This window comes from Callithrix jacchus, chromosome 7 (genome assembly GCF_049354715.1).
Source record: "Callithrix jacchus isolate 240 chromosome 7, calJac240_pri, whole genome shotgun sequence".
Taxonomy (NCBI): Eukaryota; Metazoa; Chordata; class Mammalia; order Primates; family Cebidae; genus Callithrix; species Callithrix jacchus.
In genome coordinates, this window is record NC_133508.1 from 126,039,926 (window position 1) to 126,055,822 (window position 15,897).

Sequence of the window (15,897 nt, forward strand, 5' to 3'; positions counted from 1 at the left end):
TTATTTTATCCATATGCCATCCTCTCACTACTTTCTCAAATTTAAAGGAAACCCAGACATAATACTGATTTATTCATAAATAGTATAGCTTATATCTCTAAAATAGAAGATTTCTTTTTAAAACCTTAACCACATGTTACTACTAGACTTAAAAAAAATTACCTATTTTTTTTTTAATTTACACTATTTTTACTTGCCTTTACTAGCAAATAGCTAAAAACTAGTTTTTTTAAATGACAAAGTTTGTTTGTTCCTCATAGATTATAAACTAATGAATATGCATTTTTAAATTATGGCTTTTGGTTATATAAAGAAATTACTTGTTTTATTTTTGTTATTCTCAATATCTACAGGCAAAACATTTCTCAGAGCTCCTCAAATGAATATTAATATTGCCACTTGGGGAAGGCTAGTAAGAAGAGCTATTCCTACAGTAAATCATTCTGGCACCTTCAGTCCTCAAGCTCCTGGGCCTACTACAGTGCCAGTGGTTGATGTACGCATCCCTGAACTAGCACCTCCAGCTAGGTATGTGTCTGAGATTTTAAACATCTCTTATACAAAGTTAATGGGACATTCTTACATGTTGATTGAAGCAGGTGTACTGAGAGTCTTGTTTTTTCCCAAGTAGTATCTTGAAAGTAGTGTTCTGTTTACTTAAAAAGTAAATTGTTTGCTTTAATTTTAAAGCTGTTCAAAATACAGACTTTCTGTTACTGTTTTGGTGAATTACTTTATCTTCCATAAGTGATTCTACAGTAACCAAATTGGACTTTGATCTTGAGCCTGAACCTCCTCCAGCCCCACCACGAGCTTCTTCCCTTGGAGAAATAGATGAATCTTCTGAATCAAGAGTTTTGGATACACCAGGACAGGCAAGCCATTTTAAACCTTGCATAATTCCTCTTCACCAAATGAATTAGCAGTAAAAGCATCATAGTGAATAAGTGTATGTTTCCATTTAACGTTGCCACTGAACTGTGTATTTTTGTTTCTTATGCTCTAGTTTCAGCTAAATTAGACTGAGTTAATAGGAGACAACCAACTTCTTAATGTTGGCAAGACATTGTCGTTAGCCTCTAGATGCTCATGGGCCAGAAGAGATAGAATAGGCTACTTAAATAGAATAGGTAACATAGGAGCGTGGTTGATACTACATGACATACTGCCGGAAACACTATTCTTCTAACTTGATTGACAGTATGCATTGAAGATGATAATAATGTTTTAGTTTTTCCTTTTGTTTGTTTGCTTGCTTGTTTATTTTTGTTTTGTTTTGTTTGAGATGGAGTTTCGCTGTTGTTACCCAGACTGGAGTGCAATGGCATGATCTCAGCTCACTGCAACCTCCGCCTTCTGGGTTCAAGAAATTCTGCCTCAGCCTCCCGAGTGGCTGGGACTACAGGCGCGCACCACCATGCCCAGCTAATTTTTGTATTTTTAGTAGAGACGGGGTTTCACCTTGTTGATCAGGATGGTCTCGATCTCTTGACCTCATGATCCACCCGCCTTGGCCTCCCAAAGTGCTGGAATTATAGGCATGAGCCACCACACCCAGCCTGCTTGTTTGTTTTTGAGACAGAGTTTCACTGCTGTTGCCCAGGCTGGAGTGCAATGGCTCAATCTCAGCTCACTGCAACCTCTGCCTCCCAGGTTCAAGTCATTCTCTTGCCTCAGTCTCCTGAGTAGCTGAGATTACAGGCATGCGTCACCATACCTGGCTAATTTTGTATTTTTAGTAGAGATGGGGTTTCTCCATGTTGGTCATGCTAGTCTCGAACTCCCAACCTCAGGTGATCTGTTCACCTTGGCCTCTCAAAGTGCTGAGATTACAGGCGTAAGCCACCACAGCAGTCCCAGTTTGTTTGTATTTTTTGGATAAGTTTAATATAAAATTAATGGCCTCAGCTACTTGGGAGGCTGAAGTGGAAAGATCACTTGAGGTCAGGAGTTCAAGACCACTCTGGGCAACATAGTGAGACCCGCCTCTAAAAAAAGAAAAAAATTTTTTTTAAAGAATGAATATGTAAATTTTATTTTTCACTCTGACGTTTATATTGATTTCTGAAATATTTTCCTGAATTTTATCATTACCAAATAAGTTGCTTTCTGGATATTTCTATGGTTTAATGAGTATTTAATATTTTACAGGATTCAGAGACTGTTTTTGACATTGAGAATAACAGAAATAGTATACTTCCAAAATCTCAATCTGAATACAAGCCTGATATTCCTCAGTCAGGCCTAGAATATAGCGGTATTCAAGAACTTGAGGATAGAAGGTAAAGAATATATACCAAGTTTTGCTACTGCGGGTTTGGTACCATACTTTATTGTCTTATTTGTAACTGAAATTTCTCTTTTCAGATCTCAGCAAAAGTTTCAGTTTAATCTACAAGATTTCAGGTGTTGTGCTGTCTTGGGAAGAGGCCATTTTGGAAAGGTAATCTTTTGGAATTGTTTTCAAATAGCTACAGCATTAATAACTCAAGTAGAAAATAATTATTTTAATCTTATTTCAGGTGCTTTTAGCTGAATATAGACACACAAATGAGATGTTTGCTATAAAAGCTTTAAAGAAAGGAGACATTGTGGCTCGAGATGAAGTAGACAGGTTAGTTTTTTTAAATGAAATTGTTTATTTTTCCGAATTGAAATGATGTATATATTATAACAGCAAAACTTTACAATTTCACAGTAATATATGAAGAAATTAAATATAATATATCTATATTTGACATCAGGGAGACATTAAATAGTTTTTCTATTTAGCCATTTCCTTTTACCCTTCTTGTGACAATTAACTGGTTACTGGATATCAAAAAAAGATATATAGATCTTAAATGAAATGATAAAACATCATTTACAAATAATCTACAGTTAATGGAATAGTTTATTTTATAAAGCAACATATATTATTTTTTTTCTCTGTTTTTCTTAAAAACATGGTTTTTGACCGTAACATCTTACCTTTCTGCGTCTAATAAAGTAAGTTGTAGATACATCTTATATGGTATCAAAATGCAAGGATTTGGGGGGTTAAGATGGTAATTCACTTAGAGAATATACTTTAAGAAATTACTGTCTTATTACAGAATAATTAAATATGGACATTATTATATAAAAATGGCATTTATCACAGAAAGAGGCTTTCATTGGACATTTTTCTTATATCACTAGGAAGCGTATATTGATATCAATGGTAGACAGCCCTGTATAATGAAGAGAGCACTGGATTATGACTGAGAAGGCTGACTTTTCTAGTCTTCATTGTTCCTCCATAGTAAGGATTTGACCCCAGGGCATTTCACTGAACATCTATGAGTCCCAATTAACCCATATATTTTTAAATATATTCGTTTGGGTAGTATTTGCCTTACTGAGTTGCATTAAGTGCTATATATATATGCCAAATTGCAACTTGTAATGGTTTTTTTCCCCACCATATGGGTTGTTCTTAGAATAAGGACAGGTCTCAAAAGATTGAGGTTTTTTTTTTAATGTTAAATAAACTTTTTTTTTTAATTTATTTTTCACCTCTTTTTCTTTTTCACTGTTTCTCATACTTCTCAATCACATCAAAATAAATGCTTTCCTGTTACCTGATACTAAAGATCTTGCTGGATATTCATAAAATACTTTGAACCCCATATTACAGGTTTAGAATTGTTTTTATGTTATACAAGCAGATGATTAAAGCAAGTCTGTGATCCCACTAAAGCAAGTCTTTGATTCTAAGTCTGTTTATACTTAGAATAATAGAAGGGTCAAATGTTTTTCTTTCCTAAAGGAATATTTGCTTTTCTCCAGATTCTTAAATGGTAAATTCATTTACTTTCTAAAATAATAGGAAACTGTTTACTACTTCTATTAATCTTGATTTACATAGCTTTCTGCCACCTTATTACTTCTTCGTGCTGAATCTTTGTAGGTAAATAATTTCTAATTAAATCTACAGAAGGTTCAGATCAAAGGATGGTCTGTAGCCAAAATCTAGGCCATTACCTCTACAGAAAATTAATCCACTCTAGTGCAGAGGACAGGGTCTCACTGTGTCACCCATACTGGAGTGCGGTGGCATTATCCTAGTTCACTGCAGCCTTGAATTTTTGGGTTCAAGCTGTCTTCTTGCTTCAGCTTCCCACAGGCGCATACAACTGATCCATCTACATTCCTTTCCCCCATGGAGTCGGGGTCTTGCTATGTTGCCCAAGCTGGTCTCAAACTCCTAGCTTCAAGCGATCTTCCTTGGCCTCCTGGAAGTGTTGGGATTATAGGTGTAAGCCACCACACCCAGTTCTTACTTAAATCTGTGTACTTTTCAGTAACCTGAAAATTTAAAAATCTCAAGTAGAACTGGTATAAAAAGAGAGAGAAGAAAAATTCAAGAGAGAGAAATAAAACTCACTCTTAGAGAAATTTGAGGAAGGAAGGTAAGAAAAAGGAGTAGTTTGAACTTTCTAGCATATCTGGAAGAAGGCCAGAAAATCAGTTTATGAGTTGTTTTTCTTATTATTATTATGAGTTTTTTTAAAGACTAGCATAGTTTTAAAAGTAATATATTTCAAAAAAAGTAATATATTTCATTACTTACAAGTATAAATAGTTAATAACTCAAACTAAACTTATAACTGAGCAGAATTTTAAATACTTACTTTCTACTTCCAGCTCATCTTTTTAAGCCATAGAATTCAGTGTTATTGTTTATTTTTTAATAGATGTTTCTAGAATACTTTAAGAGTGTGTGTGTGTGTGTGTGTATTTTTTTTTGAGACAGAATCTCACTCTGTTGTCCAGGCTGGAGTGCAGTGGTGCCGTCTCAGCTCACTGCAACCTCCGCCTCCCCAGTTCAAGTGATTCTCCTTCCTTAGCCTCCCAAATAGCTGGGATTACAGGTACACACCACCACACCTGGTTTATTTTTGTATTTGAAGTACAGACAGAGTTTCACCATGTTGACCAAGCTGATCTCGAACTCCTGACCTCAGGTGATCCACCCACCTCAGCCTCCCAAAGTGCTGGAATTATAGGCATGAGCAACTGTGCCTGGCCAACTTTATTATTCTTAATGTCAATTCTCATGGTCTAAATTTTCTTTCTATAGTTTGTATTATTTTATTTTACTTAGAAATTACCTTTTTAAATAAATCATAGAAAATTTCAAATCAGCCTCTTTTTAAATTAACACAAATTATGGATTCTAAAGTAAAACGTTAAATAATTTATGAACAATGATCATATTCTGTGTACCTACCATTAGTAAACATACTCTCTAAGTCTTGTCTGCCCTTCAACTGCTGAGTAAGGATATTACAATTATGTTATTGCAATGCGTCCTCACTTAGCTTGCTTTTCTTTCCAATTTATATTTCAACACAACAGAATAGGGTTGGAAGTATATGTTTGTATTTGTAGAAGAAAGCACAGCTAACCAGCTTATGTAGGATTCAGTCCTAAGACCTTAGTTTTATTAATGGTGATATTTTCCCCTGACTAAAATAACTATTTATATAAGTTTTCAGGTTTCTAACTTATCTAATAATGTAATGAACTTTGAAGAAAGTACACGAAACATGTTAGGAGAGAACTAGGCACTTAGGGAAACAAGGCATAAATACATTATGTAATAAAGGTGGCTAGATAGAGTTGAGGTAAAAATAACCATACAGTCAATAGCAGTTCTTAGGAGGAGATCAGTGTACTGGTGTACTACTATAGTATAATACATGTGGTATATTGCTCCCCAAGTGTGCTACTCTTCTAGTCTTGCCTATTTTATTAAACAACATGAACAGTTGTTCACACAGGAACACAGTCATTCTTGGTGCTCCTTTTTCCCTTACCTACAACACCCAAACTATTAGCAAGTCCAGTCAACTTCACCTCTAGAATATATCCCAAATCATGGAAAGCATAAAACCAATGGTAAATCTCTATTGTATTTACTCTTAAATTTTCATTCCATATCTATAATCTGATGAAACAGCAACTGACATTTTTATTGCCCTTTCACTTTGATCCCTTTGTTTGATTCTTGTCATCATCATTAGAAGTATTCAGAGCAGGATTTAGGTAGAGTCTTATAAAAGATGTTGGATTTTTGCTGAGTTTTGGTAGACAGAAGTTACTTGGGAATATGGAGAGAAGAGTCATGATAATTCAGAGGGAAATGTTCTAGACAGGATGAATAATCTTTAAAGTTTTAAATAAATTTGGACTGTTGCAATGGACTTTTATGGACAATACACAATTTAGATAATGTGGGACAAGTTACAGATTCCTATGCAGTAGCTTTTGTGTGTGTTATAAAATGCATGAAATTAAAATTATTGTGACAATTTGGATCTATAAAGAGCCTTCCTCCTTCATCTCATTGTCCTAAAACATCTATACAGGTGTATTATCATTATTGTAATTCAAATAATTCTTGCGAATGGCATTAGTCATTTCAAGGGGTAGTCCAGCCAGAGAGTCTCAAATCTTTTATACCACTTACATGTTTCTACCTAGTTCTAACCTAACACCTGTCCAGTCGAGAATAATTAATTCATTCATAAATTCACCCGTAATGAATTAGTGAATCGCCCATAAATAAAAACTATGAGCAGGGGCTGGCCTGGTGGTTCATACCTGTAATCTCAGTACTTTGGGAGGCCAAGGCAGGAGGATTGCTTGAGACCAGAAGTTCAAGACAAGCCTGGGCAACATAGTGAGACCCTGTTCTATCAAAAAATAAAAGCTAGGCATGGTAGTATGTGCCTATAGTACCAGTTACCCAGGAGGCTGAGACAGGAGGTTCACTTGAGCCCAGAGTTCAAGGTTACGGTGAGCCATGATCATGTCACTGCATTCCAGCTCCTGAAAGACAGAGTAAGACCCTGTCTCAAAAAAAAACCACAGAACTGTAGACAATGAAGAGAACATGTTTGTCATCTACTTAAGCCTAAAATGTGTTAGTGTTGTCTTATTTCATCTGACTGTTTTATCTACATTTACCCAAAATTCAGATTGGCTTAATAAAGCAGATGTTTTAGAATACGTCTTACAGATCTTGTCCAAAGCAGTTTTTAGTACATTATTTTCTAGTAAATTTAAATGGTGACAAAAATAAAAACTATTAATTCTTTTTAATCTTCTATGAGTTTATTTATAATAGTGCCTTAATTTGTAGTAACATTTAGAAACTTTGCCATGTAGCCTCTTTATTTTCCAGTGTTATAATTGGATGCAGCATATCTGTACCTTTCAACTTCATATCAATTTTATATGATAAAAAAATTGAATACTATAGCTTGTGAATTTTAGTTACTGTCCTTGAAATTACCTTTACCACAAACTTTAAATTTTTCAAAATATGCTTTAAATTGCTAAATTCTCTGACCAATTCCTGAAGAATTTTTATAATTTGTGCTTAATTAAGCCTTTAAAAAAATTAACTATAACCACTAACCATATATGTGCTATTCTGAGACTATGAATGTGAACTCTATAATCTTTTATGTCATGCTAATTATGTTTTAGTTTCTATTAATATATTTAAAGATACATATTTTAGGTAGATCAGTTTTCATAGCACATATTGCAAAACTAAGATACATGTTACTATTTTTAAGTTATAGTTAAAATTGTGCTTAAAGTTTAGTAATTTATAAAGAATATTATTTCTAACTAGAATTATTTTTAATCACTTATTTTTAAATCTTTTCTTTTACAGCCTGATGTGTGAAAAAAGAATTTTTGAAACTGTGAATAGTGTAAGGCATCCCTTTTTGGTGAACCTTTTTGCATGTTTCCAAACCAAAGAGCATGTTTGCTTTGTAATGGAATATGCTGCCGGTGGGGACCTAATGATGCACATTCATACTGATGTCTTTTCTGAACCAAGAGCTGTGTGAGTATGCTTTAGACATTTGTCTGAGTTTTTCCATGACTGATTTCATTCTGGGAAAGAAAAGAGATTCTGTGAATTTTAGATTTTTTTTCCTAACAAAATAGATCTTTGCAAGAAATATTAGAACTCCTTTATATACCTTTTCAGCAAATACTTTTTGTATGTATTCTGTTGTCTGTGTTGAAAATGTCATGGATTACCCTAAATCACAATTGATAGTTTAGATAAACGATTTAGGTTCATTTTAGTAAAATTTCTTTTTTTTGCTATTAGATTTTCTCACTGGAGAATGCCATCCAGGATTACAGCTTTAAAGACAAATTATACTCAAAATTCACTGTTAGTTTTTGAAAAGAAAGTACAGAAGAGTCTGTATCATATATTTATATAAAATATTTGTGTTTACCTTTCTAAAGGATAATTTAAAAGAATATCTATCAAATATTTGCTTCCTTGTGCTTAAAATATCTCTGAACAACTATAAAAGAAACTGGTATGTGTGTTGCCTCCAAACAGAGAGACAAAAAACAGACTAAACCCTTTCTGTAGTTTTTGAATTCAAGGTTTGGCTTATTCAAATAGATTAAATAATAGTAAACACTTGAAATTATGTATGCATGTGTGTATACTTTCTCTGTTATTATCTTAATTTTATAGTTGTTAAATGGTGTAACTAGGATTTGAACCTAGGAAAGTGCTATTAATACCTATACTCTGCATGCTGATGTTTACCAAATTTGTGTCTCCAGCCTTGTCCTCTTACCTAAACTTCCAACTCTAATAATATTCAGTGGTCAGCTAGCTCTTCCATTTGTGTGGCTAAGTATCTTATTTAACATCTTAAACCGAACTGATTTTTTTTTTCATTTTTCTACCCACCTCCTCCATTGCTCCCCCATGCCTGCTACTCTCCTAGTCTTCCCTGTTTTATTAAACAGCAATACCAGGTTCAAGCCAGAACACAGAAAGTCATTCCTGATTTTCTTTTTCACTTACCTTCAACGCTCAGGCTGTTAACAAGTCTGGTCAACTCTACCTGTAGAATATATCCCAAATGATAGGAAGCATAACTATTGTATTTACTGTTTAGTTTTCATTCCACATCTATAATCTGATGAAATAGCAACTGACATTCATGTTGTACTTTCAGTTTGATTCCTCTATTTGATTCTTGTCATAACCATTAGAGGTATTTAGAACAGATAGGTGTAATACTGTCATAACCTTCAAGTTTCAGATGAGGAAATAGGGGTTAATTCTAATGGGTACTGAAGCATTTCAAAAGGAGGCAAAAGCCAGAAGTAGTAGAAGGCTACCAAGAAATCATTTCCTCAATATTTAAAGCAGAGCATTACAATTATGCCTAGCCTTATGCTGCCATGGGAATTTGTTTGGTTTTATTTTTTAAGCTTGTTTTTGTTTTTAAAAAAGCATATAAATGTAGTTTGCCTTAAGAAACATTTTTGCTGAGAATATAAATTATATACAAATAAAACTATAAAATCCAGCGAAAATGCAAGAATACAATGCTATATTACAGAACTCCAAATCTGAAGTACCTCTCTTTATCATTCAGTTCTCAGATCAAATGTCATTTCTTTAAAGGTAATTTTCTGAGTAGCCTAGCTAAAATATTATCACTAACCAATTCAGTTCACTCTATTTTTTGTTTTATCTTTTTATAGATCATTTTATTTCTACATGAAATCACGTGATGTAAATTTTTATTGTCTGTCTGATTTTACTAAAGGAGAGGCGCAGGGACCATGTCTGTCCTGTTTATTAGTGAAACACCTAAATGAATACCTGGCACATATTAGGCAGTCAGTGAATTTTTATTGATTGAACCCATAGAATCAAAATACCTTGATTTCTAGCTTCGTTATGTAGTCTGACTTCAGATGTATTACTTACTTTTTCTGAGCTTCATTTCCTGCTTCTGTAAAATGTTTATCTTAAGGCTTGATTGAAGATTAAATAAGCTAATAAATTTAAATGACTAACACAATACCTGACACATAGGAGCATTCAATAAAATATGTATTTTAGATAGAATACTCAATTAAGGCAATCTGTTTACTAAGAAAGAAATCAGCCAGGATTCGTGGCTCATGCCTGTAATCCCAGCGCTTTGGGAGGCAGAGGCGGGCGGAGCACTTAAGCTCAGGAGTTCTAGACCAGCCTGGTCAACATGGTGAAATCCCATCTATACTAAAAATATATAAATTAGCTGGACAAGGTAGTAGGTGCCTGTAATCCCAGCTACTTGGAAAGCTGAGGTAGGAGAATCACTTGAACTCCAAGGGCAGAGGTTGCAGTGAGCCGAGATCATGCCTCTGCACTCCAGCCTGGGTGACAGAGTAAGACTCCCAACTCAAAAAAAAAAAAAAAAAAAAAAAAAGGTATTTTTTAATTGTTACCATAGTGTTTTTTCACTAAAATAAGTTTGCAGGAAAATTATGTTTACCTGTCTAAAGCAATTTTTTTTTTTATTTTTGAGACAGTCTCGCTCTGTCACTCAGGGTGGAGTGCAATGACCAAATCTTGGCTCACTGCGACCTCTGCCTCCCAGGTTCAAGAGATTTGTCCTGCCTCAGCCTCCCAAGTAGCTGGGACTGACTACAGACGCAGACCTCCATGGCCAGCTAATTTTTGTATTTTTAGTAGAGATGGGGTTTCACTATGTTGGGCCAGGCTGGTCTCAAACTCCTGACCTCATTTGATCTACCTGCCTTGGCCTCCCAGCAAAGAGCTGGGATTACAGGTGTGAGAGCCACTATGCCTGACCATCTTAAGCAATGTTAAGCTTCTGTTTATTTTAATAAACTTCAGTAGATTCTTAAAACTTCTGGTAAGTTATATAATTTTTAATGTATAATCAAGTAAGTATTTCTAAGTAGTTACATTTTATTTTATTTTTGTTTTTGTTTTTTATTTCTGTGTTGGGGGGTCTAAGCCCTGATGAAACTGCCTGGTGGACCCTGACCACCCCCACCAAGCCCCGCATTTAAAAATTATTGAGCCATTTTTATAAAAATAGGTAAATACAAGACATAGCTATATTATCTACATGTGAATATAAATATATTCTGAAAGTTTGTAATAATGTTAAAGTGACAAGAATTGTTATCTCTGTGAAAGGCAGTGGAATTGAGGTGAGATGGAGCTAGATGGATGAAATAGTGTACTTTGGACAAGGGCATTATGTTTTATAGGGAAAATATTCATGTTATTAATTTTATAATTAAAAGCTAATTCTCCTAAGTACCTCTTTATAGGCTATTCTACACTGAAGACATTTGCATTTTTAAATCTATTCATTTATTTCCTCCTTGTTCAATAAGCCTGTCATGTATATCAGCATTATGCTATGCATTTAGGATAAAAACTGAAAAAGACAAACATGGTCCTGTGCCTCAAGAATTATTATTTTCTCCTTGGCCCAAGGTTTCTGAGATCCAAACCCATAAACCCAACTTTGAGATATCATCACCTGCCCCACAGACAAAGTCAACATGTGAAATGGCAAACTTACTTTTGTCACAGACCCTTGGCTACTTCTGTTTCTTTTATCTATTCACTTTACTAAGATGGAAACCTTGAAAGTTATCTTAGTTATCTTGAAAGTTAGCTCTTCCCACTTCCTTATCCTATAATGGGATACCACCTTCTGTCATGCGAATTTTTAAGTTCTTGTGAATCTTACTCTTAGTTGCCACTACAGTGGATGTTCTCAGGATCTTTTCATCCATACTATGATAAAAGCCTTATCTGTCCTTTTTTCCTCTCCAGCCTTCACATTGCTACCAGAAAACTCTAACATAAATGTCATTATTCTCCTCTGATAAAAATGGTTTGATTCTCTGTCACAAGGAGAAAACATTTCAGTATTCATAATATGACATTCAAGGTCCTTCACCCAAGCTGTCTTTTCAGGCTAATCTCCAACTTCTTCCGTATTTATACCCATCCTTTACTTCAGCCACACCAAACTTACTTGTTATCCAACATGTTATGCCTTTTGCACCTCTGTTTCTTTTTTCTCCCAGGTAAGTACCCTGTATTTCACCCACAAAACTTCTGCCTGTCACACTGTCCTTTGTCCTTATGGTACATTGTAATTCCTCCTACAAAACCAGATCAAATGTCCCCTCTGAGGTTCTCAGTGACTCTACTAGGCAAAGTTAATGGCTTCCATTGTCAAGACTGTACTGAAAATTTTTTAATTTTACCCCTAATATCTAGTACAATGTGTGATTTATAGCAGGGACTAAATAAATATTTGTGAAATACATTAATGACAGGTCTGTTTTGAAGTACAAACATGTAAGCTGGGATTCAAGAATAGTGAAATTTATTAAACGGTTGATTTAATTCTTCAAACAGATTTTATGCTGCTTGTGTAGTTCTTGGGTTGCAGTATTTACATGAACACAAAATTGTTTATAGGTAAGTAAGTTTTTAATTTTTTTCTAATGCCTTGCTTTGGTATGATTTAGAATTAAAGATAGTGTTTTGTTTTTTCTTAAAAAGGACATTTTATGTTTAACCAGCTTCTTAATTTTCTCCATCTGATAAATCAGACACCAATTTTGAAAGACATGTGGTCAATACAAGGATTATATCATGAACTTTGTTTCCTAATCTATAGCACATTTTCTAATTAAAATAATCAAATTATGAGTTGGCCTATGATAGTGCATTTCTCAACCATATTCATCCTAGTGAATATTTTGCATTCAAACGACCGATTGCAAAAAACTTCTATAGACCAATACTACTAAAAATGTGTCCATGATAAGACAGGTAGCTTGTGTTAGAGTGTAAAATATCACACTGCTTCCCTCATTAAGAAGCCTTGCTGTCAACTAAACTAAAGAGTATGTTGGTGACGTAGCTGATCTCTATATTGGCAAAAGCTCCTTATCAAATTGCAGACTAGTAACAAGTAATTTGTGACCCAGGCAGCCAATCTGTGAACCTGTGAACCACACTTTACTAGCACTCACTGCCCAAGACCAGGCAGATTATGAGAAGGCTAGTCAGAAGTAGACTATAAACATTGGATTATTTAAGCTCCTTTTTTTTTTTTTTTTTTCTTGAGATGGAGTTTCGCTTTTGTTCGCCCAGGCTGGAGTACAGTGCGCGATCTTGACTCTCAGCAATCTCTGCCTCCTGGGTTCAAGTGATTCTTCTGCCTCAGCCTCTTGAGTACCTGGATTATAGGTGTCTGCCACCACACCCAGCTAGTTTTGTATTTTTAGTGTAGATGGGTTTTCACCATGTTGGCCAGGCTGGTCTTGAACTCCTGACCTCAGGTGATCTACCTGTCTCGGCCTCCCAAAGTGCTGGGATTATAGGTATGCGCCACCATGCCTAGTTGGTTTATTTAAGCTTCTAATGATGTTTTCGTGATAAGGTCCTATTTTACCTAAAGGATAAAATATTTCCTGGGCACAGTGGCTCATGCCTATAACCCCAGCATTTGGGAAGGCCAAGGTGGGAGGATTGCTTCAGCCCAGGAGTTTGAGACTAGCCTGGGTAACATAGTGATATCCTGTTTCTACAAAAAACTTAAAAATCATCCAGGAGTGGTGGCATCTGCCTATATTCTTGGCTACTCAGGCAGCTGAGGTGGGAGAATTGCTTGAGCCTGGGAGGTGGAGGCTGCAGTGAGCCATTACTATACCACTGCACTCCACTTGGATAACAGAGTGAGACCTTGTCTCACAAAAATAGAAAATAAATTTATAAACATTGATAAAATATTGTCAATTTGCCTCATTTGTAATCTATTAGTATGGATGGATAGCTTTCTCTTATTCTTTTAGATGATTAAACCTGCCCTCCTATGTTTTATTAATACTGTCAGCCTTACAGTTGTTTTTTTATGGATGGTATATAAGCAGACTTTAAAATTGGATTAAGTTGGCCAGCCACAGTGGCTCATGCCTGTAGTCCTGACACTTTTGAGGTCAAGGCAGATGGACCACTTGAGGTCAAGAGTTCGAGACCGGCCTGCCAACATGGTGAAACCCATCTCTACTACAAATACAGAAAAATTAGCTGGTCTTGTGGGTGGGCACCTGTAGTCCCAGCTACTTGGTAGGCTGAGGCATGAGAATTGCTTTAACCTGGAAAGTGAAGGTTGCAGTGAGCCAAGATCACACCACTGCACTCCAGCCTGAGTGACAGAACAAGACTCTCTTAAAAAAAAATTGAATTAAATTAGATAAACACAAATAACAAATTAAATACATTTTTCCTTTTTTTACGTAACAGGAGAATTTCTCGTAAGCTATCTGATGTAGAGCAATCAACTTATCAAAAGGAAGAAAACTGAATGCTTGTGATAATAGTATTTAAATCTCAGATCATAACTTGGAAAACCTATTTTTAGTAAAAATACAGTTCCAGTTGAAATTATTTTTTAAACTGATTTCTTTAAATTTTTTTTCCATGCTGTGTCTTTTTATCCTGAACAGAGATTTGAAATTGGATAACTTATTGCTAGATACAGAGGGCTTTGTGAAAATTGCTGATTTTGGTCTTTGCAAAGAAGGTAATTGAATGTTTTAAAGTTTGTTTTCTGATAAAATACTGTTTCTTTGTACATCAGTAGTTTTCAAGTTTGTGGAAAACAAACTAATTTTTAATTTATTCTTCATTTGGACATTGTAGATATAATAAAGAAATTGTTCATATAACCTATTTATCACATTAAGAATTTGTTCTGTGAATACAAATAAGGTTAGATGTGTAGAAATCATAGTAAGCTTCTCTGCACGGTTAATAATTCTGTGACTACTTTAAGAAAGTATTGATTAAGCACCAAAATCGTTTATTCTGGTGAGACTATACACAGTGAATTTCATAGGCCTGATAATTTACTTCCAGCTTCTTAAAACTGGAAGCATTTAAAAATAGAAAATAAATAGAGATAGACACATCAAGTATGTTTTTTGTATATTCAAAAATAAATTGGGGAAATTTGAATTAGAGGTAACATAAGAAAGGATAAAGATCATGGGCTTAGGCACCAAAAAGTCCTAGGTTTGAATTGTGGCTTTGCCAGTATTTGCTGTTTTTCATTGGAAAACTTAGTTTCAACCTCTTTGAGTCTATTTCCTCAACTATAAAAAACGCTTTCTGTTTACTAGTACTAACATTGTCTCCCTCTACACTGGTGGCTTCTTGTTTCTTGTTTAGCTTTGTTTCCATAGTACATAACACAGTCCATGGTACATATTAAGTATTCAGTAAGTGTTTGATTAATAAGTAGTTGGATGAATAAATAAATAAACTGTAGAAATATGTCCATCACATACCCACTGATCTAATTGCTGAGTCAAGTAAGTCTTTTCTCTAACTGAGGCTTCTTTTTATTGGACATGGTTGATCTAAATGCTTTTGTTTCTCAGCATCTCCCCTTAGCTGGCTGCTCTTCACTGCCATTCTTTGACTAGCAGCTATATCCTAATGATTTCCAAATCTATTATTTCCTTTCCTATGGATTCCAAAGATATATATTCAACTATCTACTAGACAGCTCTACCTGAATAGTCAATAGACACTTCAAACACTACCCAAACAAAAATGATTTATTTGCTGCAGGAAGTCAGGTTGCTAGTTGATAATTTACATGCGTAAATTGTGTAGTGATGAAATCAGGGCTTTTAAGATATACATTGTATACAGATAACATACATTGTACCCATTAAGTAATTTCTCACCATCCATTCCTCTCGCACCTCCTCACCCCTCTGGGTCTTCCTTGTCTTATCATTCCATACTGGTAGATGGTATTATTAACCCTCATATACAGATGAGGAAACCTAGGCTTTGTTGTTAGATAGCTTTCACAAGCTCTCACAGTTAACAAGTGACAGAACAGGAACTTAAACCAGGTATTAATCTAGAGCCTAATATTAACCACTTCCATGGATGTTACTATAAGAAACATAATTTCTATTTCTTTGTTAACTTTTTCCTAATTTTGGCCAAGT

At 34.8% G+C, this 15,897-nt stretch overlaps 1 protein-coding gene across 10 annotated transcripts in view; it reads left to right on the plus strand.

The window, feature by feature from the left end:
• The window catches only part of PKN2 (protein kinase N2), a 170,372-nt gene that overhangs the window by 145,309 nt on the left and 9,166 nt on the right, over positions 1 to 15,897 (plus strand). For all 10 annotated transcript variants that reach the window (XM_035252057.3, XM_078332367.1, XM_035252056.3 and 7 more), the window contains 8 exons: positions 354 to 528; positions 749 to 875; positions 2,152 to 2,282; positions 2,368 to 2,443; positions 2,523 to 2,614; positions 7,715 to 7,891; positions 12,278 to 12,340; positions 14,377 to 14,453. In XM_035252057.3, coding sequence (XP_035107948.1) covers positions 354 to 528; positions 749 to 875; positions 2,152 to 2,282; positions 2,368 to 2,443; positions 2,523 to 2,614; positions 7,715 to 7,891; positions 12,278 to 12,340; positions 14,377 to 14,453 — 918 coding nt within the window. The remainder of the gene's footprint in view (positions 1 to 353; positions 529 to 748; positions 876 to 2,151; positions 2,283 to 2,367; positions 2,444 to 2,522; positions 2,615 to 7,714; positions 7,892 to 12,277; positions 12,341 to 14,376; positions 14,454 to 15,897) is intronic.